This window comes from Hakea prostrata, chromosome 2 (assembly GCF_041222555.1).
Source record: "Hakea prostrata isolate BN-2017 chromosome 2, UWA_Hpros_2, whole genome shotgun sequence".
Classification (NCBI taxonomy): Eukaryota; Viridiplantae; Streptophyta; class Magnoliopsida; order Proteales; family Proteaceae; genus Hakea; species Hakea prostrata.
In genome coordinates, this window is record NC_142601.1 from 60,376,620 (window position 1) to 60,401,235 (window position 24,616).

The 24,616-nt window shown below is 38.7% G+C and overlaps 2 protein-coding genes across 3 annotated transcripts; one reads left to right on the plus strand and one right to left on the minus strand.

Annotated features, from left to right (window-relative positions):
• The first annotated feature begins 463 nt into the window (after positions 1 to 463).
• Positions 464 to 2,769, plus strand: LOC149025389 (cinnamoyl-CoA reductase 1-like). The gene is made up of 4 exons (XM_089145617.1): positions 464 to 775; positions 875 to 1,029; positions 1,123 to 1,661; positions 2,429 to 2,769. The coding sequence occupies exons 1-4, from the start codon at positions 643 to 645 to the stop codon at positions 2,616 to 2,618; spliced, it is 1,017 nt and encodes a 338-aa protein (XP_089001743.1). The 5' UTR covers positions 464 to 642; the 3' UTR covers positions 2,619 to 2,769.
• A 1,436-nt stretch (positions 2,770 to 4,205) lies between these two features.
• Positions 4,206 to 15,910, minus strand: LOC149025390 (Cytochrome c oxidase, subunit Vib family protein). Of its 2 annotated transcripts, XM_089145619.1 has the most exons (4): positions 15,639 to 15,910; positions 15,354 to 15,491; positions 15,188 to 15,263; positions 4,206 to 4,771 (listed from the first exon to the last, which is right to left on the minus strand). In XM_089145619.1, exons 1-4 carry the CDS (start codon positions 15,720 to 15,722, stop codon positions 4,764 to 4,766), a joined length of 306 nt encoding a protein of 101 aa, XP_089001745.1. In that variant the 5' UTR covers positions 15,723 to 15,910; the 3' UTR covers positions 4,206 to 4,763. The 2 variants fall into 2 exon arrangements, with proteins under 2 accessions (XP_089001745.1, XP_089001744.1); XM_089145618.1 differs by lacking the exon at positions 4,206 to 4,771 and having other exon boundaries at positions 13,228 to 15,263.
• Between the last annotated feature and the right edge of the window lie 8,706 nt (positions 15,911 to 24,616).

The following is a 24,616-nucleotide window of genomic DNA, read 5'->3' on the forward strand; positions in this document are numbered from 1 at the left end:
ATTCCTCTTGGACTTGCAAAACCATCTTAACTTACTATTGGGGTAAACCTAAATCTCCATAGCTACTAACCGTCACAATTCTATATAACTACTAAAAATCACCATATCCTCTCGCAACCTCGTCCAAATGTATGGGCCAGTTGGTCAGCCTCTCATGATAGCATTAACCGAGACCAACATAAAATTGATTTTCATCCCAAGTTCTTCACTGAACTAGGCTATACGATTGAGAATTTTTTCATTGATTCTTTTCTTCCTTGTCCACTAAACTCCTCCATGTTAGCTATCAATGTTTTTGAATCACCTAATTTTCCATTTCTAATACATGACGTTGGGTAGGCAAAGCAGTGATTAAACCATTCCCTACAGGTTCCTAACATATTGGTTGTTGTTGTGAAGTGCAACCGTGTGGTCTGACTTAAATTGGATCAATCTCTGTTAAGACCCGACCGGTTGCCGGGTGCTCCGATATTCAAGGCTCGTGTTAGGTAAAGAATTTGTCGCATAAATAAAGGAGCTGGATATTACTTTCCTTGTATTCTTCCGTTCCGTTCGCTATTTTCTTCAATTTTTCATAGCTGTCGTACTTCTTCCATCTCCACGTTACCCTCCTCCACCGGGAAAAAAGAGCGATCTATCGAGATGCCGGTGGACAGCTTACCAGGTTCAGGCCAGACTGTATGCGTCACCGGAGCCGGAGGTTACATCGCTTCGTGGCTCGTCAAGTTTTTACTCGAACGAGGCTACACTGTTAAAGGAACTGTAAGAAATCCAGGTCTGTCTTCTTCCTCATATTGAATCTTCCCCTCCCCTGTTTCTCAGTCTTATAAAATACAACTTAATCTCATATGGGTTTTGGTATTTCGATTAGCAGACGATCCGAAGAATTCCCATTTGAAAGAGTTCGAAGGTGCCAAAGAGAGATTGATCCTCTGCAAAGCCGATCTTCTCGATTACGAGAGCCTTCGCAGCGCCGTCGATGGATGTCAGGGGGTCTTTCATATGGCTTCCCCTGTCACTGACGACCCAGTAAGTTTTTAACTGTTTCTGATCTTTCTAAAAAAAAAAAAAACCTAAATTTTATTGCGATGATCGGGTTGATGATTCTGGTGAATCGAACAGGAAAAAATGGTGGAACCAGCAGTGAACGGAACCAAATACATAGTGAGCGCCGCGAAGGAAGCAGGAGTGCGTCGTGTGGTGATGACATCGTCAATTGGGGCGGTTCACATGGACCCGAATCGAGCTCCGGAGAAAGTAGTAGACGAATCTTGCTGGAGTGACTTGGAATTCTGCATGAACACCAAGAACTGGTACTGTTACGGTAAGGCCGTTGCGGAGCAGGCGGCGTGGGAGACGGCGAAGGAAAAAGAGGTGGACCTGGTTGTGGTTATTCCGGTTCTGGTTCTTGGTCCGTTGCTCCAGCCCACCATCAATGCCAGCGTCATTCACGTACTCAAGTACCTGACCGGTTCGGCCAAGACCTACGTCAACTCGGTTCAGGCTTACGTGGACGTGAGGGACGTGGCACTGGCCCACATCCTCGTCTTCGAAGCTCCCGCAGCTGCCGGACGTTATTTCTGCGCCGAAAGCGTTCTCCACCGTGGGGATGTGGTGGAGATTCTTGCCAAGCTATTCCCTGAGTACCCGGTTCCTACCAAGTAAGCAATCTACGCTTCACAAATGAGGGGCATTTTTGTCATCAATTCCCGGAGTGGTCGGTGCAATGTACTGAACCAACCGGTTTAATAATACTTCCATGGATGGATGATGGACTTGGGAGGGACCAAAAAGCAAACCAGGTCGAAGCCTAACTTGGTGTGACTTTTTCACACTAAGATGTACGTGTACCCCGTTAGTCATTACCGGACGACTGAGTAACCCTTTGAAGGGCCTACCATATCAACTTTTATGGACGTGGGTCCATATTGTCAGATCAGATGTGAAACCCTATGAGATAGATACCCTTTGGATGGTGGAAGTTAATTTTCACCTACAACCAGTACTTGACTATAGAACATGTCAGACGACTCTCACCTATACCAGTATGACCAGAGAGAGAGAGAGGGTTGAGTTCAGATTCCATTGATGAGTGAGTCCTTTTGTCTTCTTAGTACTTGCTAACATTGTAGTGCACGTGGCTGTTTGGCCATTCCTCTCATGGGTAGTGCAGTGGACCATCAACTAGATAGATGGGCCCTACCACTACCAAATCCTCTACTGGCATCTTACCTACCACAGCTCCTAAAAGTCATATCCATTATAGTGTTTTTGTTCTTCCCACCACATGGGCCACTAATCTTGACCAACCCACACTGACCCGGCACCCAAAAGAATCAAAATAAACCATGTTTTTTTTGTCTTGTTTCTTCCTTAGTGATGGTGATGAGTTTTATCTTGTGGTGGTGGTGGTTGTTGGTGGATGCAGGTGCTCAGATGAGGTGAAGCCCAGGGCAAAGCCATTCAAGTTTTCAAACCAGAAGCTAAAAGACCTTGGGCTTGAGTTCATCCCAGTGAAGCAAACCATGTACGAAACGGTGAAGTGCTTGCAAGAGAAGGGTCACATTCCTCTTCCTACAGCACAACCAAATGATCCCATTCGTCTGCAATCCTCGTGATCTCCGTTTGTGCTAGGAGCTTGCGTTAGAATAATTTCTCAAAGAATGTTGGAGAAACACAAAGCATTCTCCCTTATTATTATTATATGAAATCTATGTATTTTCCTTTCCTTGAAAGATATCAACTTTGTTCTAGTTGTTGCAATCGTTACATCATCTCTCTTGTTGCAAGGACAAAGTTATTGATGACCTCATGAGAACGTAATCACATTCATCCCTTCTAGTTTTTTTTCTAAAAAAGTAATGTTTTTGACTATTATGCCTTTGATATGGCACAATATGATACCAAAACCCAATGATACACTTTCTTTTCATCTAAACATGGGGAGGTGCTATCACTTAGGTTTTCCAATAAATGTGCATTCTTATGGAAATAGACAAAACCACCAAACTCGGAACCCTAAACCCTCAAGAGAGACTGAATTGCTTAACTTCAATTTTCGCACTTCCTCTCCACCTTGCAAAGTATGACTCATCACACCAAACCGTATAACAAGTAACCTACAAGGATTTGACAAGATCTTTGGTACTTAGGGCTATAAAATCAAGCCACCCATTAATCAAGGCTTTGATATACTTCACTAGTTTTTCTTCAGAGAAGCACCAATGGCCACCAAGTATGCTTCATGATGATGGCGACGGTGGTGGTTGGTCTTTCTTAGTTAATCAACAGAAATCAAATCAACTTCGGTGGAATAGCTAGCTAGACAGATTTGAACCCTAAACCCTTAAAAAGAGAAAAAAGAAAAAAACGAAAAAAATAATGATATGAAAAAGGCATTCGAAGATATTTATGTGAAGCCACTAGCGGTCAGCGGATGGATACGTATTACTGAAATTGGGGTAGGTTTTGGTAGTTTCTATTGGCTCCATTGTTTCCACGTAAAAAGAATGAAAAGCAAGAAAAGTTTGAATGTTTCTGGCGAAATGGATCTCACACAAAACAAATCCGAAATTAATTACAATCTTATACTAAGTAAAATATTCATAAAATCCTTGACAAGAAAACAAGAAATTATGAATGAAACAAACAGAAGCTTAGCAAATCCCCTGGGAAAATTCACTTGCAGCCATAACAACTCCCACAATCACTTTCACTAGTATTTAAAATTTGGGGGTTAGGTTCAATTTCTATGGTAAACTTCGCTTCCTTCACCCACCATTTTTAGTTGTTGGATAGGGATATGACTCCGAAAGCAGGAAGCACCAAGGCCATTTTAAGTGCCGATGCCTCTAAGCCATGAGACCACCAACATATTAGTGTACTTCTTTGACATGCATCCACTTGTTTTTTTTTCTAAATCCTTACCTGTTTTGCTTCTTCGCTTTATAAACCTCCTCTAATCCCTTAGTTCATATGACAAACGAGGAAGACCAAAAGACAAACAAAGACCCACTAAAGAGAGGGGACAAACAAAGACCCTCCCTCTAAAGAGAGGGGAGGAGATTCAAAATTGAGACCTCGTGATGAACATGGCTTAACGCACCGCTGCATCACATTTTTCCATTGCAGTTGTTAGGTTTGCATTTAGCAATGCTTTCATTCTCAAAGCATAATCTGTGCTCGAAGGTCATAAGAAAATGAGCATTTAAGAAACCCAATTTAGAAATATTTCCTAAGTGGATCCACAATCTGAGAAAGAAAAAAAATAAAATTCAGACAATGACACAAGTAGGAAAACAAAGTGGAAAAGATTTGCAAGCGGAGGAGGTGGGGGTGGAGAGTCATCTCGAGAGAACTTCACTGGCGGACTACTTTACAAAGTTCTTCAAACCACGTTCTTCATGAGCAAAAGAACAAACTGTCTTAACAAATACCTATACCCTTGGGTTTATACAAGAGGATGTCCGCCAACAACACTTGAAAGTGTAACACCTTTATTTTATAGTGGATGTTAGTAGCATCCTATAAAGTACAGAGAAAGTATTATATAAAAAACTAACAGCAGCAACACCTCCATCAATTCCCAAGTCTAAAGAAATTGAGCACACAACTAGCAAAATTTCCATTTTGATGTTCCACCAGATCCTCCACATGTTCCAATAAGCCAGAAATGCCCACACTTTCTGGAAAAAGGATCAATACAAATCTTCCTTCCACCTCCAAATCCCATTTCTTGCTCTATAATTTTCCAGAAAGCAGAATTAAATCCCTGCATTTTTGTCGTTGCAATTGTCATGAGTCACAATGTTCACTTCGGCTTCATCTAGTATTCTAGTTGCAAGTAGAGGGGAAGGGAAGTGAAATTAAAATTTATAAGAATAAATAGTTTCTGTGATCATGATGTATAATACTATTGATAATTATATTTCATTTTTCCTACCAAGTACAGTATCCGTGTATTTAACTCTAGTGGGCTTCATCTAATCCTTCTGAATAAAAGATACCTTGACTGCTGAAATATGCAAGCTTTTGGAAACATCTCAAGCTACAGTTTACACAGCAATTTAGTTGAAACCTGAAAGTCAGCTCTTGAGATATATCCAGACTAAATAGCCAAATGTTTTTAAGTATGCATGGATGCATACCTACTTCTCCAGCTCCTTGCACACCTGCCCTTACTCCATTCTGCCATAACTGCATAAATTAATAAATTCTGGACTTCACTAGCCAGTGCTATCAAACTTTCCCTTCCTCTCACCACGCCTTCTAGTAGCTCACTTTGAGTCTTCTTTTCTTTCCCACCCCATGACCAACCTTGTGGACAACCCAATGCCACAAATTCTTGTTTCTTTGTCTGTGTATGATTTTGTCCATTACCTTTGTGACCAAAGTATGGACTTGGAGATTCTAATAGTGAGGTTTATATCTACCCAGATACTAGGATTCACAAGACCAACAAAACCAGAAGACTAGAAGAGTATTCCAGAATTCAAGAGAGTGTGAAGAAAACACATCCAGAATTTAGATGCGAACCAAACTCATGGTCGAAGACCATAGATATCGGAGAAAAGCACTCCAGAATCTCAGAAATTCAAGGCATGGATTCAGAGATCCATGAATTGTGTACTGCTTATAAAAACCTCAAATTAGGGATGTAGGTGCAGAACAGAAGAAGTAACGTATATCCCAGTCAAAGAACTACAGAATTCAGAACAGGTAAAAATTTGGTCAAACGATTTATTAAATAAGAGGAGCATCAAAAATTGAGAAATAAAGAGATTTAACAGAGAAAGAAGCCAAAGAAGATGAGAACAGTGATTGGTGATCTTGTGAGGTAACAGAATTTGATATGAAACTGATGAATGGAAATCCAAACTAGAAGAAAAAAACATATAAAGTATCCAACAGATAAAGTAACAAGTGAACAAAAACAAAAGCAACTGAAGAAATTATGCTCCCCAGGGATATCTGACCTTTATTCTAGCGAGAGGGAAACAAAAGAGGACTTTAGGAGAAGAAAGAAATAAGATCAGTGAAATCAACACAGAAAAGTTTAAGAATCATCCTAGAATGCAAGAAAGCAATAGCAAATGTAGGAAAACCATCGGCCTGTTTCCCCCTAATCCTTATAAGAAGTGATGATGGATTGATATACGCCAAACATGAAATTAGAGATATGCAATTGATATAGACAAGGAATTAAAATAACAAAACAAAAAGGAAAAACTCCCCAAACCACAAGCCAATAAGAATTTTAATTGCCTTGAAACTAAAACTAAAACTAAAACAAAGAAAAGATAAAAATTCTATTATGTCAAAACTTGAAACTCTTAAGTTGAATTCAAATCGCCTATCTAAAGCAGGAATATAACAAATACTAGAAAGTATACCATTATGAGAACGACCATTCTGATTTAATTCTGAACAAAAAGCTTGCTGAATCAAGGCTGAGTTGACTCAGGGCTGCTGACAAAGTCATTGAGTTGAATCTGGTTCCTTACCCTGATCTGTACCATATTGGCTACTAAGTTGAAGGATGGCTAGTTCTCTTTGCAACAGAATAACTACTATTTTTAAATTTGAACATCAAATTTAAAATTTATCAAAATCTTCTTGCCATAGTAAAAATATGGATCATCTAAAACCAAACTTTTCACCCCATTTGTTCAGAACCTGCAGATGCAACGGTAGCAAGCCCTTCTATAAAACACTATGAAACCATGAACAATTTCTAGTAAAAATATGGATCTTCTAAAACTTTTCACCCCATTCGTTCAGAACCTGCAGATGCAATGGTAGCAAGCCCTTCTATAAAAGATAATCTAATAAGACATTATGAAACCATGAACAATTTCTAATCCCAGAAGCTTCTGAAACCATGAACAATTTCTAATCCCAGAAGCTTCACAAATCAATAAAGAGATGCAACAGTTAGCTCCTCTATAAACAGTATACCTAATGCATGTGGCTCATGCCACTGCAGGATCTAGGGAGGGTCATAAACTCATAATATATGAAGCCTAATGCCTTCTTTCACATATTGGCTGTTTCTAGAATAAAAACCCATGACAACTTAGTCACAGTGGAGCAGCCCTTACCATTACAACAGCTACTCCATCTAATACAATAACTCAGTCCCTAGCCAGAATGGGAATTGTCTAGCAGAAAAACTAATCACCAGAACAGAGGGGGAAAAAAAAAGAAAAAAAGAAAATCATACATGCTGAACTGGACTATCAGAAAGCCTGGAAATAAGTTTAATCTCAAAAGATGTACAGATAAATGCGTAAAATTTCTCTGCAAGTAGAGCTCTAAAATTGCTAGACAGACAACACCAAGTGCCATTGATGCTAATCAGAAAGGAACATACTGGAAAAAGAGGCAGTGGGAACTGACTCAGTATTGCTTCAGTAGCAACCCAATCTTGACAGTTCTGGTTCAGAATCGAACAAGCATTAGTTCCCATTAGTTTCCCATCATTCAACCAAAATATATGCCTATTAAGCTTGTTATTTTGAGAAAGAATAAGGTGAGGAATGAGGGAGAGGAGAGGATGGAAGCCACGATTTAGTTGTGGAGGCTCATCTTTCTTGTAAGCACTCCTCAAAGTAACTTTTCTATTTATAGGCTAATTTACAAGTCTATTCTATATAGGAAAGCATAAACCTATTTCAATTGGTATGAAACTCTTAATTCCTACCACTCTTTCCTATCGAGAGTTAGCGCAAAGTACTAACTCTCGATGGATCAATCCCTTCCTAAATTGCCCTTTTCTAACACTCCCCCTCAAGCTGGAGCATATATATTACTCATGCCCAGCTTGTTACAAATATAGGTAACCCTTGTATTCCCTAGAGCTTTGGTGAACAAATCTGCAAGTTGTTCTCCAGTCCTCACATGCTTGGGGGATATTATGCCTTGCAGTAATTTCTCACGAACAAAGTGGCAATCTACTTCAATATGCTTGGTACATTCATGAAAGACTGGATTTGATGCTATATGAACTGCAGCTTGATTATCACACCATAACTTCATTGGTGTGTCATCAATAATTCCTAATTCCTAGAGTAATTGTTTTATCCATACCATCTCGCATGTTACCTGTGCCATAGCACGATACTCAGATTCTGTGCTTGATCTTGCTACCACAGTTTGTTTCTTACTCTTCCATGATACAAGATTTCCTCCAATGGATGTGCAGTAGCCTGTAGTCGATCTTCTATCAATAGGTGATCCAGCCCAATCAGCATCAGAGAATCCTTCTACATTTCTATGTCCATGATTAGTGTAAAGAAGCCCGTGTCCTGGTGCTTTCTTAAGATACCTCGGAATTCGTATAATTTGCATCCCGGTGTGATGTTCGTGGGGTAGACAAAAATTGACTCACAACACCGACGGGAAAGGCAATGTCAGGTCTAGTCACAGTCAGATAATTCAGCTTCCCAACAAGCGTTCTGTACTTCTCTGGATCATCAAGAATGGTTCCATCTTCTGGCATTAACTTTAAGTTACATTTCATGGGAGTGTCTATGGGTTTTGATCCCAACATTCCCCGTGTTTGGGAAAGCAAATCCAAGTACATACTTTCGTTGAGATAAGAAGATGCCCTTTGTTGATTGGGCAACTTCAACTCCTAGAAAATACTTTAACTTGCCCAAGTCTTTGGTCTGAAATTTCTCTTGTAAGTAGGTCTTTAACCTATAAATTCCTGAAGTGTCATCTCTTGTAATGACAATATCATCAACATAAACCACAAGAAAGATCTTGCCTGCATCAGAGTTTTTAAAGAATACAGAGTGATCACTTTCACAACGAGTCATCCCAAATTCTATTACAACAGTAGTGAATCGTCCAAACCATGCTCGAGGTGACTACTTGAGACCATATAATGATTTGCGGAGGCGACAAACCTTATTCTTCTCCCCCTGAGCAACAAACCCAGGTGGTTGCTCCATATACACTTCTTCATGTAGATCTCCATGAAGGAAGGCATTCTTCACATCCAACTGAAACAAGGGCCACTTGTATGTAGCGGCAAGAGAGATTAAAATACGGATGGAAGTAAGCTTGGCAACAGGTGAAAAAGTATCAACATAATCTATGCCATAAACTTGAGCATAGCCCTTGGCAACGAGACGAGCTTTCAGGCGAGCTAACGAACCATCAGGATTAACTTTCAAAGTGAATATCCACCTACAACCAATAGTTGTCTTTCCTGAGGGTAAAGGCACAAGATCCCAAGTTTGATTGTCTTCTAAGGCTTGTAATTCTTCGTTCATTGCACTGACCCACTCAGGATTAGACAAGGCTTCAAGAACATTCTTAGGAATAGGATAATTCTCGATAGTAGATAAAGCAGTAGAGAACCCAGGTGATAAATTAGAATATGAAATAAAGTTAGAGATAGGATACTGAACACAAGAACGACTACCCTTCCGAAGAGCAATGGGAATATCAAGGTCAGATTCGGCAAGAACGTCCGCAGGATCAACAGACGAAGTCTGCACAGAGGTAGAGACCGTAGGTGCAGAGGGGGGAGCTGATGGTTTTTGCCGGCGCATGTACACTTTGGTGATGTTTGGCACATGTAGAGGGGAAGGAACTGTACCCTGTGGAGACACTTTGAAAAATACATAGATCATCATTTAGGTTAGTTAAACTATGAGATTCAATGGAAAAAGGAGTTGACTCAAAAAATGACACATCTGCAGTAACAAAATATCTTCGTAAGTCAGAAGAATAACAACGATATCCCTTTTGAGTGCAAGAGTACCCCATAAAAATACACTTAAGTGCACGAGGATCAAGTTTAGAAATCCCTAGGCGATGATTACGAATGTAACACACACAACCAAATACGTGAGGAGGCAAAGTAAATAAGGGAGATGAAGGAAATAAGAGAGAATGAGGAATGCCACCTTTTAAGACAGATGAAGGCATCCTGTTAATAAGATAACAAGCAATTGAAACTGCATCAGCCCAAAAGGATTTAGGAACCTTCATCTCAAATAAGAGAGAACGGGTGACCTCCAATAAGTGTCTATTTTTTCTTTCTGCAACCCCATTTTGTTGAGGAGTATCGACACAGGAGGATTGGTGAAGAATCCCATTAGAAGCCATAAATTTACAAAACGGATCAGAGAAATATTCTTTGGCATTATCACTACGAAAAGTACGAATAGGAACACCAAATTGAGTACGAATTTCAATAACAAAATTGCAAAATATGTCAAATAATTCTGAACGATTTTTCATTAAATAAAGCCAAGTGACTCTTGAAAAATCATCCACAAATGTAACAAAGTATCTGTAACTTGAAGTAGAACTAATAGGCCAGGGTCCCCACACATCAGAATGAACTAGAGAGAAAGGGTGGTCTGATCTGGTGTTTATACGAGGAGGAAAACTCACACGATGAAGTTTTCCAAATTGACAAGACTCACAATCCAACTTTGAAAGAGAATGAAAACTTTTATCTACCAATTTTAGCGTTTCCAGAGAGGGATGCCCCAACCGACAATGTATTTGATGGGGGATGGAAATACTAGAACAAGCAGTAGAGGATATCTCCTCGAATAGATACAACCCCCCAGACATACGGCCTCTACCAAGCATCTTCTTCGTCGTACGATCTTGAAATAAACAATATCCAGGAAAGAATTTCACCAAACAGTTATTAGTGGAAGTAAATTTATGAACAGATAATAGGTTAAATGGCAAATTAGGTACGTAAAGAACCTGAGGGTAGGGTAATGGATGGAGTGAGTTGAATTGTACCCACTCCTTTAACATTGATATGAGAGCCATCAGCAAGTGTAACCAAAGAGGATGATGGAACAAAAGAGAAAAATATATCTGTAGCCCCGGTCATATGATCAGAAGCTCTTGAATCAATAATCCATGGGCGAGATGTGGTTGAAAGGCAAGCAGTAGCATTACCTGTCTGAACAAGGGTGGCAGTGGCTGATTGTGGTTGAGTGGCCTGAAACTGAGTGAAACGAATATAATCTTCCTCAGTCATCTTTACAGTCTTTCCCTCAGGATGAACTTTAGTAGTTGTAGACGCTAATTCAGAAGTGATAATTGCATTCGCCATGTGTGGGGGCTTTCCATGAAGCTTCCAATAGTATCGTTGAATATGTCCTGGACGACCACAATGATGACAAGTCTTAACTTGTCCTGGACTGTCAATAGAGTTGTGTGACCCTGTATATTTTCCAGTATTATTTTCTCGAGTTCGTCCTATATTCTATCCACCATAAGTGCCTCGAGAAACTGTTGCCAAAGCTGAATTTTTTGTAGAGTTATTGGAACTCTCCCTTGCAACACGAAGAACTCTTCAAAATGTGTCAGCTAACATGGGTACATGATCACTACCAAGAATATGTGCTCTAACTACCTCAAACTCCTTTCCAAGACCTCCCAAGAAACCCATAACAGCTAATTGCTCTCTTTGATATTGCATAGTTTTGACATCAGAGGAGATAGGCAGAATAGAGTTAAGTTCTTCATACATTCTTTTAAAATCTGCAAAATATTGGGTAATATCTCTACCTTTTCTATCTACTCGATAAAATTCCTGGGACAATTCGAAGATTCTAGCCAGATTATTCTGACCAGAATACAACACATTCAAATACTCCCATAATTCCTTCACAGTTTGTAAGTGAGTCACCAAATCTATAATATTATCGGCCAAGGAATTAAACATCTGCCCAAGTATTCGTGCATCAACAATTGCCCAAGTATCATCATCTATGGGTACAGTCTTAGTCAAATGATCTATTTGTCCCCGTCCAGTAAGAACAATTTTAACTATAGCCCTCCATCGGTGGAAATTTGATCCACCCTCCAATTTCTTCTCAGTTAACCGATGAGAGGATGAAGAAATAATTTCAGTCATAGTATTTTTACTTGAAGTTTCTCCCATATCAAACAATTTTAAAATCAAATCCCAGAAATCTGAATCATAAATTAGAAATCAAAATCAAAATCAGAATTATTCCCAGATTAATCCTAGATTCAGATTAATCTTATAAACATAAATAAACCAACTTGGACCACTTGAACCAACTTAAAACCAAACCAAAGCAGAAAACTTATCTCAGGTCTTTCAACGATCGATCTCTCCTTAAAACCACCGAAACTCAAGACCAAACTTGAAAGCTGATTGCAGGTCTTCTCCTAAGAAGCAGAACTGAAAGGAACCACGATCTCTCTCACTCTTTAAGACAATCGATCTCTCTCACTCTTTCTCGAAGTCTCGAAGTCTCAACACCATCGATTGCTTCTTCTCCTATGCAGCAGAACCAATAGCAGCCACACCAGAGATCAGATTCAAAATTGAATAAAAAAAAAACCAGAAACAATTGCTGCTTCTTCACAATCGATTGCTTCTTCTCCTATGAAGCAGAACCGATAGCAGCCACACCAGACAGATTCAAAACTGAATAAAAAAAAAAACCGAAACGATTGCTGCTTCTCGATTGCTTCTTCTCCAGGTACAGTTTCTTTCCTTTCTATAGAGTCGAAAGGAATAAGAGGACCTACAGCCCTGATACCATGTTATTTTGAGAAAGAATAAGGTGAGGAATGAGGGAGAGGAGAGGATGGAAGCCACGATTTAGTTGTGGAGGCTCATCTTTCTTGTAAGCACTCCTCAAAGTAACTTTTCTATTTATAGGCTAATTTACAAGTCTATTCTATATAGGAAAGCATAAACCTATTTCAATTGGTATGAAACTCTTAATTCCTACCACTCTTTCCTATCGAGAGTTAGCACAAAGTACTAACTCTCGATGGATCAATCCCTTCCTAAATTGCCCTTTTCTAACAAAGCTCAAAGGGAAATTTAGGGGGGGGAAATAGGGGGGGGGGGGGGGGGGGGGGGGGGGGGGGGGGGGGCGGAAAGAAAAAAAAAAACCATTTGTGGTTTTTTTTCTCTATTTTTTTTTTTTTTTTGGGTTGTTTTTTTTTTTTTTTTTTTTTTTTTTTTTTTTTTTTTTTTTTTGGTGGTTCGTTTTTTTTTTTTTTAATAAAAAAAAAAAATTAAATTGGGGTGGGGGGGGGTTTGTTGGTTTTTTTTTAATAATAAATATGTATGGGGGGGGGGGGGGGGGGGGGGGGGGGGGGGGGGGGGGGGGGGGGGGGGGGGGGGGGGGGGGGGGGGGGGTGGGGGGGGGTGGGAGGAAAAAAAAAAAAAAAATGGGTGAACAGCAGGGGTGCGACAGGTTTGAGAAGAGTAGAGAAGCACACCTGTTATTTTAGACAATAAGATTAGAAGAAATAAAATTAGGCAGGAATGAGAGGCGGGCCTTCGCTTATTTGTCAATAATTTCTGAGATGCATTCATATATTTAACTGAAATTAGGCGTTAGATAAGTGCATGTGGAAATACATGATAATTTCCAACCACATTTCAAAAGTTTTGAAGGGAAAAACTGAAACTTATACAGGTATTTAGGCCAAAACCTACAAACATTGTCTAAAACATCAGAGCAGGACCGAGATATGATATTTTTAACAGGACATGATATGTCAGTCAGAATCGGATTTACAACCAAGATATGCTACCGTGTAATGAAGAAGGATCAACTCTACATCATTTGTATAAGAAGATGAAGGGAAAAGAGGAGACACTACCAGTAATAACAAAGACTGGTCTAAGAACCCACCATTTTTAGACTAGAAAAGAAACCCCACCCTAAGAAAGGGGGAAACACACACACACACAGAGTTCCCCAACATCTATTGGAAAATATAATAAAACAGTAATGACTTCAGAAATTGAGGAGAAAGTCCTAATTTTGTTGGTCTCCCAGAGACCTTAGCAGGACATTGAACTTATGGACAAAGGAGGTCCAACAGGCACATCAACCAAGAAGTATGACACACACGACCATGGATGAGATTCCAAGGCCTTTTTGCAGGAAGCCAGTACGTAAAAGCCTAAAATCTATTCTTGTACATTTCTTAAATATTTTTTAATCTGGGAGTCGCATCAAAATCATCAAACTGGTTCTTCCTAGTTTTCTTGACAGAGAAGCTTTTGAAGACCGATATTGAGCATTTTCTATACATGAGAAAACCATTAATTGACCCTAACAGCTGTTTGTTGCCTATATAAAGGCTTAAGTCCTGTGAGCTAAATACATTTAGAACTGACACAAAATATCATCTTGAGAAATCACAGCTTATGAGGAATGTGGACCTTGAATTAGTGCAATTTCAGACTTGTACATAGTCCTACTGCTTTCTATAGCCTGTGGATGTGTTCTAAAGCTGAAAAAGAAGTCATTGATCCATGTGAACCGGGTAGACAGATTTGTTCAGTGGGCTCAGGTAAGGAATCCTTGATCTCTGTGGTTCAGGTACTCACTCAAAATGACTGTCAATGAGAGATGTAAAGGCCTAAAAACTTGCCATTTTGAACGCATTACTTTATAGTGTTATTCCCAGGCCCTTGTGACCCAGTAATAGATGTTGGGCTGGTGAATCCAAACTGCTCTAAATCTCGTGTAAGTATCATTGTCTCTAGCTCTCCCTTGCAATCACTACATAACAAGTACCTGGAAGATCTTTCATGCCATTCAATATGCCTTTCTCTTTTTTCATTACATTTGTTTTCTATTAAGCGATTACACGAATACAATAATATAGCATCTTTAAATTTATAAAAACCCAATTCAGCCCCTTGGGTTGCATTTTGGGTGTAAAAACCCATCTAGATTCGAGTATTAAAAGATAAAAGACAAAAATTGCGTCATGAAAACCATTTCTAATTACTTTGGAGATGAAATAGTAGCATCACATCAATGACATAATCCAAAAAAGCTTCACTTAATTTTTCGTGAAAATAAGAAATAGTGAGGCAGAAGAAACCATATGATAAATCTAGGATAGGATGCTTAGATGATTAATAATACTTTCCCAACTTTCCTCCGTTAAAAAAAGTTATGCATCAAAGTACGCAAAGTAATTATATGTACACAGTAAATGGCCTAAAAAAAACACAAAGAACTGAGATGACTAAACAGTTTCAACTGAAATTCCAATACCAACAAGTATAACCAATTGCCCGTTATCAGGAAAACTCAATGACACAAAAAAATTCTAACCAGAAACCGAAAAACGAGGTTCATGAATTAAGGCTTGAAAGTGTAAGGTTGTGGAAGTAACATCGGACCTCGCCTGGAGTCGTCATTATCCAAAAGCCTCTGAACCCGCTTCGTTGCACAATACTGGCGATCGAAATGCTTTACCTACGGAAGGGAAACAAAACAAGAAGATAAATAAACCTCCACCAATATCAACACCACAGTTCAAGAAATCACGAACAAAATAATCCTTACCCATGTGCTACGGCATTTTTTTTCAAATTCAGCCCTTGATTTCTTGCATTCGACTGGGTATAGAAGACCCACAGAAGCAATTTCAGTAGGTTTCTTGTTGTGTTCCTTCTCCATACAAGCGTAGAAAGCGTCTCGTGCCTAGGAAGCAATTACCCACCCAAACCATGAGCCAGCCAATCCAGAGGAAACAAGTTAGAACGAAGATTCAAATCGAAGAATGAAGAGAAGCAATACATTGTAGCAGACTTGTCTTAGAACAAAATTCAAATCGAAGAGAAGCAATACCTTGTAGCAGGCTTGTCTCGCTTCAGAGAGCACGTCGGAATGGATCTTACCGGAGTCTCGTGAATAGAGTGTATCTAGGGCCATCAGCAGAAATTGGATTTCTCTTCCTCTTCCTCTTCCTCCCCTTCCTCAAGAAACAGCAAAACTGTAAAACCCAGGAGTTGCAGAAGATGCTTGGCAATCGTCAACATAGGTGCAGGTCAGATGATCGTACGGCTTAAAACAACCACTTTTATTGGACGATCTCGATTAATCGATCCCGAATGGGCCTAATCAATGGGCAATTCGAGTGGACTGAACCAATCCTTCTTGGCTGCCAACGCGCAAAGTTTCTTCACTAATATGGTAGGTATCATAAATTAAAATTTTCATACTGGGAGCCGAATTGAATAAGATTTATTTTGGCTCTTGCTTAAAAAGATATTAAGAAGTCAATGCAGGGTTGGTTGAGCGGTAAAGATTCATATTTCTCAGTGAAGAGGTCATGGGCTCAACCTTTGAGGGATGACATTTCGTTTTCAGTATTAAAAAAAATTCCAATACCAACAAAAAAAACAAAATATGTCTTAATTACAAAAACTGCTTTTCCTTTAGTGGTATGCTTTTCCTTTGTGGTATCCCCTATTGAATGTTTTTGTCCAAAGATGAAATGTTTTTTTGTCCCAAAAATATTAAATTCTTAATGATAGTTTGTTGTTTTGACCAATTTCGCAGTAATCGCTTCTTCTGGGTTGTGGGAAGGGTTTAGCAAACACCAGATTCCAATCAAAGAGCTGTTAGCAGAAAACTTGATGAGTATCTAGGTTATAAAGCGAAAAATAAATACGAAAACAGGTTCCATATCGTAGGAGATTGGGCTCATGATGGGCTAAGGAAGAATGACTTAAATTTAGCCCATCCCAAGATCAGAAAAGTTGGGCCAGTGTCAATTAGGTTTTGGTTTTTCAGGCCCAACCAATCATGTGAGAGACTCTTAATTAAGCATAAGGATTGAGGATCAGATGAAAAATAGGTGAGTGCCTTTCGAACTAAGTAGGGAATAAGTAGGTAATGAGCTAAATTAGATGGATTACTTGTTATAGACTTTGTCTTGGCTACCCATGCGAGGCTAGATGTGAAGGGGAGTATAATCTTGTCTACCAAAAAAAAAAAAAAAAAAAATCTCTACTAAATAAAATCATCACATTTTCCATTTTCCCGAATTCACATGGTATCAAGCCTTCTCTCTCTCTCATGAGTTCTAATCTTGTTTTTCCAGAATTTTCGTTTTTCTTGAGTTCTTGAGTTCTTGTGTTCTTGTATCTCTCACAAGCTTGTTCATGGCGTCTGATCTTTCGGCGAAGCTCCGGTGACCTCTGCTCCATCTTCTTTTGCTATTGTTAATCATAATGTCTCTCCTTCATTACCTTTGAAATTGACTTTTATCAATTATCCTCTTTGGCAAGCACAATTCTTCCACTTATGAGAGGGCAACAGCTTGCTTCTCTAATATCCTATTTTTCCATTCCAATAAATGGTAAGTTTGCTCCCTATGACGCTTGTTGCCGCTCCAAGGCACAACATCTTGCTTTTTCTCTCTTCCTCCACCATCTCTTCTCCACTCGAGCTGATTCATATTGATCTCTAGGAGCAGGTCCAGTTACTCTTTTGATTCTTTTAGATACTACATATTGTTTGTTTATGACTTTTCAAGATATTGTTGTTTGTTTCCCATTTCAAATAAGTCTGATGTACTCTGTGTATTTGTACGTTTTGACAATCTAATGGAAAATTTCTTTCAATTGTCTATTAAAGTTTTTCGTTCTGACAGAGTGACAGTGGTGGTGAGTTCATTAAACTTGCTTTTATTTTGGCTTCTTCTAGTATTTCCCATTAATTTTCTTACCCCCATACCCATGAGCAAAATGGTTTTTTTTTTTTTGGTAAACAACACTTCATTCAGATAATTAAAGAAAGTACAGACACAACTGCATGAACACACAAGGTTCTAACTGAACCAAGGAGTGGAAAGTGACCAAACTGTCATACATGCAATAGACAGGGTCATCCAGCCTAAGGGTTGAGTTAAGCCCAAAATGGGTCACGCCCAAAGAACCCTTAGTACAAAGACTGTAGCAACTACAGAAGCAAAGAAACACCAACACCCTCAAAGGGGAACATATACACAACACGCCTCATAGGGCGGACATACAACACCCACATAGGGGGACAACAACACGCTTTAAGGGCTGACACAAAACTCGTGCGATTGTTGCGATGGTAGCAGCAAAAGTGCGGAGAAGGTTCGGACCTGCCATCTGGCTCTGCCTTAGAGGCGTACCTGTCAAGCTCGCCGCAGAAGAACTAGGACCCAAAGCTAGAATATTTTGCGGTGTGTACCAAAGAATGCTGCAACAGAGAAGTGATGTGTTATTTGATAACTAAAAAAAAAATTAAATAAAATAAATACAGTAAGAACAATCAGATCTAAGGGGAAACCCTAGATCTGGTTATTGAAGCAGAGATGGGAGAGAGGGAACCGGAGACGGGAAAGAGGGAGAAGGAGAGGAGAGGAGGCCGGAGGTGGAAGCAGGGAGAGAAGGCGGAAGCAAGGGAAGAAGGCGGGAGAGGGAGTAGGGGAGGCGGGAGAAGAAGCAGGGGAGGAGGCGGGAGAAGAAGTAGAGGAGGAGCAAAGGAGGCGGGAGAGGAAGCAGGTAGGAGGCATGAGAGGAAGCAAGTTGGAGGCGGGAGAAGGAGCAAGGGAGGTGGAGAGACTGCAGAGGCAAATCTCTCCGCCTCAAACGACGGCCGATGTAGCTTCCTTCCAAAAATGGTATCGTTGAACCTAAACATCGACATATTATCGAATCTGCTTTGTCTTTGCTTTTTCAAGCTAGTTTACCAGCTTCGTTTTGGTCTGCTGCTTGCTTAACTAGTGTTATCTCGCTAAGTTATAAGTGTTTTAACCCTTCCACTACACGTACTTGTGTCTCTTGCCACTGATGCTTCAGCTCGTAATGCTACTGTTTTGCCACTAGTAGAAAGCCCTTCATTTGCTGCCCCATTTGCTCTAACTCATTTGATAATATTTTAATATAATTAATAGGGATAATTACTATTGTCCCCTTCTACTTTGGTTTTATTACTAATCAAACCCTATTCTTTGTGAAATTACTATTGCCCCCTCATTTCTAACGGTGTTAAGTGGCAGTTAACATCAAATATGAAATGTCTATTTTGCCCTTAGAATTAAGCAGTCAAAAATATTGCATTACCCTCATTTATAAAAACTATATTGAATGTCAATTATATCCTTAAAATCTTATATTTTAGAATTAGTTTTGGATTTGGTGGGACCACATACTTATGGTTGTTGAAACTTTCACATTCCACTTAAATTTTTCATTATCACAATGATGAAAGTTTTACAAACAAATTAGCATATAAGATGCTAATTGATAGAAAATTTGATAATATATATTATGGTCTAGCATGTATTAGGTGATTTTCAATTTCCAACTTTGAATTAAATTTGATATTTTTTAATATTTTAGTTTTCATTTTAAGTTTTATTTAATTACATTCCTTTATTTGGTGATTTCTTTTTGGAGAAGAGATATCACATATTTCCTTTATTGGGTGGTTTATATTTAAAAAGAAAAGTTAATTTAAAGTTAATTTTTTTTCCCATAGTTAATTAAGGGTAGTATTATAACTTGACAAAAGAGTAAATAAGTAAAAAGATAATTGCGGGGTTATTTTTGAAATTTTGAATAAATATATAGATGCCACATCATCAATAAACTAACGGAATTTAACAGTAGGGGGCATTAGTAATTGTAGACAAAGTTAAAGGTTGGATTAGCAATTTAAAAAAGTACAGGGGATAAAGTAGTAATAAAATCAAAGTACAAAGGGCAACAATAATTATCCCTAATTAATATATCGTCCACAATGATGGAACATTCCAACTCATGACCTCTTCATTGAGAAATATAAATCTAACCATTCTATCATTGCATTGGTTCATTTGATAATATTTGTAATCCTAATATGGAATTTATGGACTGTTCATGGGCTGTACATTTTAATAACTCTCCTATTAGGCCTGCACTTTTGGTGGCCCAACTGATAGGCATGTGTCTTCTCATGGTACTTCCTTACCTAATGAGGTCTCTCTTAATAGTGGGCCCACCGTAATTGATCATTAGGCATGTTATAGTGGACCAATCTCTTCTACTGGGCCTACAGATGTTAGACATGTTTCTGTGAACCAACCAACTCATTCTATGGTCACTAGATCCAAAACAGGATCTATCAAGCCCACTAAGAAGTTAAATCTAGTTGCTTCTGTTGAGGATACTTCTCATGTGCCAACTGCCAATCTTCAAGCCTCAAAATAAACTCAATAGAGGCTACGGAGGCTGATGAAACTAATGCCCCCTTACAAAATGGGACGTCGGTCTTAGTCCTTGCTTATCCTAATCAAAACATCATTGGTTGCAAGTGAGTTTTTCGGATTAAACACAACTTTTTTGGGAATGTTTTGCATTACAAGACACGTTTGGTGGCAAAAGGATATAATAACTCAATTTTGATTTTAGTGAGACTTTTAGCTTGTCATTAAGCCCATTGCCGTGATGAATTCTTGGATGGTTCAGCAATTGGATATTTCCAATGCATTTTTGCATGGTGACTTGGTGGAGGATGTGTTCATGAGTTAACCTCCAAGTTATGTGGATGCTACATGTCCATCTCACGTTTGCCATCTCAAGAAATCCCTCTCTAGGCTTCATCCCCATGAGCTTGGTTTATCAAGCTAAGAACATTTGAGATATCTTACGGCTTTGTGCCATCTAAGACCGACACATCCTTATTCATTTATTGGTCTTCCACGACAGTGATGTATTTTCTCATTTATGTTGATAACATCCTCATTACGGGTAATGACTCTTTGGCTATACATGGTTTTATTTAGACTTTGGCTGGTTCCTTTGCTAATAAGGATGTCAGTGATTTACACTTCTTTCTTAGTATTAAGACTCACTGCTCCAAGTAGGGTCTCCACCTAACCCAACACAAGTATTTTTTCGATCTTTTGAATCACACCAAGAGGAAGTCTACTAACTTCCCACTACCATGACTATTGAGTCTCTTTTGGTTCACTCCAATGTTCCTTTGGAGGATGGCACTTTATATAGACATATTGTTGGGGCCCTCCAATATCTTCCCATTACCTGGCCTGATATTTCTTTTGCCATTGGTTGTGTGGCTCAATTTTTGCATGCTCCCATGGACATTCATTGGTCCACCGTTAAGCATATTCTTTAGTATCTTGTTGGGACTTTGCATCATTGTTTGTTTCTTCCACGTCTAGAAAGCAAGGTTGGGGCTAGGCCTAACATTTGTGAAATATAGTTTGAGTCCTTCTTGACTCCTTTGGAGCCTCAACTGTTTTGCATAGGGAAAGGAAAAAGGAGAAAGGAGGGACCTTTTACCACATAATAAGGCCATCCATTTCAACAAAAGACCCACACCTGAGTTTGATGGCTTTGGGTCCACTATCCCAATCATGATTTTTCTACCCCCATAAGGAAAGGAAAGGTCCTTCCCCTTCCCTTTTGAGTCTGTTGTGGTGAGGATCGAGAGATTTGAACCCTCGACATTGGTTTTATATTTTCTTGTTGCCAGTCTTATCTCTTGGAGCTCTTGCAAGCAAAAGGATGTCTCAAAATTGTCTACTGGGGCTGAATACTAGGTTGTTGCATCTGCAACCACTGAGTTAGTATGGCTAAGGTCTTTGCTTTGTGAGCTTGGTATCATCTTGCCTAGTGCTCCCACTGTTTCGTGTGATAATGCAGGGGCTACGTATCTTATGGTGAATCCGATCTTTCATGCTTAGACAAAACATTGGAGATAGACTTCCACTATGTTCGTGAGCCTATTGCTTCGAAGCAACTTTATGTTCATTATGTTTCAACTCATTCTCAACTAGCCAATTTGTTGACCAAACCTCTATCTTGCTCACGGTTTCCCCTTCTTCGGTCCAAGCTCGTGGTCACGAACCAGCTTCACTTGAGTGGGCGCATTGAAAATATGTAGTTTTAGAGTAATCTATTATAATTCTACTTATATTGTGCTGTCAGTTATTGTAGTTATACATTGTACACCTATATATACATGTATCTCTACTAAATACAATCATCATGCACCCCTATTTAACATGCTTTTCCTCTTCATCATTGATGTTTATAGATGAAACTTATGAATTCTTGTATTTGTCTAGTCTACAACTTTTCCCAATTTGACAAAGCAATTGGAATCTCCAACTGCAATGTGGAACTCAAATTTGGTATTTGGAAAGCCTTGATAGCCTTGATAGTTGATGTATATCAACTTCTCTCCTCCTTTGTTTCTTTATATTTGTTTTCCTTTTTTCAATTAAAAAAAAAATCTTGTTTTCCCTTCAGATCACTCATTACCTTTTATCCAACCATTGATATATTGTCTATAATATTATTGAACATACTTGTTTTTATAGGGGGAGAGGGTAACAGAACATGGTTTATTCTGTTCAAAAATCTTAAAATGCATCACTTAATTCAGAAGATACTATCAGAAAAAAATAATAATAAGATAATAAAAATGGAAAATAACTTAACTGGTGAAGCATCTCTGATTCTGTTGTGTGTCCTCGCAAGTAAAGCTTCAAAAAATATTGAAAGTACGTTTTACCTTCAATAAACTTGTCAAAGTAAATATCGATCTCTCCTATAGTAGAGTGATGACAACTTTCTAAAAAAAAAAAAAGGAAGTGATCCTCGAGTTGGATATTTTAGATTGTTTAACGCGGCAGCCGGAAAGGGGGCGGCAAAAAACAAAACGGGGGGGCACCGCCCCCCGGAAGGGCAGGAAGATACAACGGGGGAGCGAGGCCCTGACCAACAGCCCCTTAAAAAAAAAAAAAGTTGGATATTCTAGATGACAAATATATACCATTCTAGTTTGGCTCACTAAGGGAAATTTCATTCGATGAATGGAAGCCAAAACAAGAGAATCTTCTCCGCATGTATATCGATGCATGACAAGTGGGTAGCCTTGAAACTATTCTTGCATTTCAAAACTAACTTTTTCTAAGAACCTTCCCGCTTTCGCATTTTACAACCCCCAACCGTTGACATAAAGAATGTTTGTTCCTTCAAACTTAGAGATTAGTTTTCGATCAACGTGTTCGACCGAGTGCCAAATGATAGCAATATATGACCTTTAAATCTGATACCCATTTTGGTAAAAGTTATTAATATTACTAGGAATCTTAAGCTGTGCAAACTCCGACCCCACACCTTGAAAAAATAGTTATTAGATCCAAGTCCACGTAGTTCTATTAAGAGTAATAATATATGACTCTCTACTTTAAATTCTAACTGTATGCACTATTCCAATCAATTTCGAGTAATGTTTAAAACAAAAAAAAAAAAAAAAAAATCAATTTCGAGTAATAATATAAGACTTCCACTTTAAATTGTAGCTGTATGCACTATTTCAACCAATTTGTTGCTGGCTCTGCATGTAGGTAGGTAAACAGTCCAGGCACGGGCCCTTGATGCAGCGTGTTTGTTGCCTCAAGTCGCTCAGTGGCTCCATGTGCGCGTGCCTGATGTAGTTCTGCCATAACCTTGTGTAGGCGTGGCACCCCCTGCTGGTAAGACGATCTGCGCGCCTCTGGCTACAAATATGGCCCGTCTAATTGGCTGCGCCTATGCAGGTGTCCCTAACGAGTGTTAGATCAACACACCACGAATTCCAATTACCAAACCTTGTCTCTTCCGAGTCGAAAATCTAGTAGGGGACATTGAATTCGTAAGAATGTCCATCGCTTGATCTTCATGCAGTAGAATTGAACTATACTAATATATAGTTACCATATGAAAATAACTGATGGTTAGTCAATCATGCATCATGATGTGCTTACATATAGAAACCCCATGACCACACGTAATTCAGGTCCTTCAGATTTAGTTACCACCTGCAAATAGACAGGCCTAGTCCCTAGACTCTCTAGTGCCATGCTAAGAAGTCAAATTTCGGCACCGTTTCTTGTATAGATAAGACTGCGAAATCAAGGTTGACTCACTAGATAAATATTCATAACGAGCCATTACATTCAATATTGCTTGCTAATTATCTCCCTAATTAAACATTTATGTTTTTGTTTGAATTCTGGTTAAAGCATTGGAGATTGTTCAATGGAGTCCAATTCTGTCTCTCTAGAGTGCTATTTCTTTGGTTGAACATGTCTAAATCTCCGAGAAAGTCATTCATTTAGATTTCAACTGCAACATGACCAAATTCACTTCACCAAAGAGACCCCCCACGATTTGATTGAGTTGTGTACGACCTATGAAGGGCGGGGGAGCCCCCGTTTAAAATTAGATATTCTCCTAATTCCTTTAATTTTTCTGGTTTTTTCTCTTCCCACATGTGAAATGTCACTATTTGGCCCCCCCAATATTGTGAATAATTTTTAAAGGTAAAATGATGGGTATAAATGTCATTCCTAATAAAAAACTAATTCATCAATCCCTATTTATTCTCTCCTCTCTTCTCTCTCATCTTTTCTTCCTATTTATTCAAAAAAAGAAAAAAAAAAAAAAGAAAAAAAAAAGAAAAAAAAAAAACCAAAACAACAAAAAAAAAAAAAAAAAAAAAAGAAAAAAAAAAAAGAAAGAAAAAAAAAAAGAAAAAAAAAAAAAAAAAGAAAAGAAAAGGGGAGAAAAATAATAATATTAAAAAAATATAAAAATATATTAAAAGGGGAAAAAAGGGGATTTAATTAATAAAATAATAGGGGGGACAAATAGGAAAGTGCTTCGCCACTATTGCATCTGACTTGTGTAACGGAACATTCAAAACTTCAAAATATGAATGTTCCATTGATAGAGTTAGCAACATTAGCAACTCAACCACCAAATTCACAAACTTGAGTCTCACTCCAACTC

Excerpts from the sequence above, each read along its gene's own strand:
- LOC149025389 (XM_089145617.1), top strand. The coding sequence starts at position 643 with ATGCCGGTGGACAGCTTACCAGGTTCAGGCCAGACTGTATGCGTCACC. Across the intron at positions 1,030-1,122 it reads CCCCTGTCACTGACGACCCA|GAAAAAATGGTGGAACCAGC; the intron begins GTAAGTTTTTAA and ends TGAATCGAACAG. Across the intron at positions 1,662-2,428 it reads GAGTACCCGGTTCCTACCAA|GTGCTCAGATGAGGTGAAGC; the intron begins GTAAGCAATCTA and ends TGGTGGATGCAG.
- LOC149025390 (XM_089145618.1), bottom strand. The coding sequence starts at position 15,722 with ATGGCCCTAGATACACTCTATTCACGAGACTCCGGTAAGATCCATTCC. Across the intron at positions 15,492-15,638 it reads CGAGACAAGCCTGCTACAAG|GCACGAGACGCTTTCTACGC; the intron begins GTATTGCTTCTC and ends ATTGCTTCCTAG. Across the intron at positions 15,264-15,353 it reads AAAAATGCCGTAGCACATGG|GTAAAGCATTTCGATCGCCA; the intron begins GTAAGGATTATT and ends TCCCTTCCGTAG.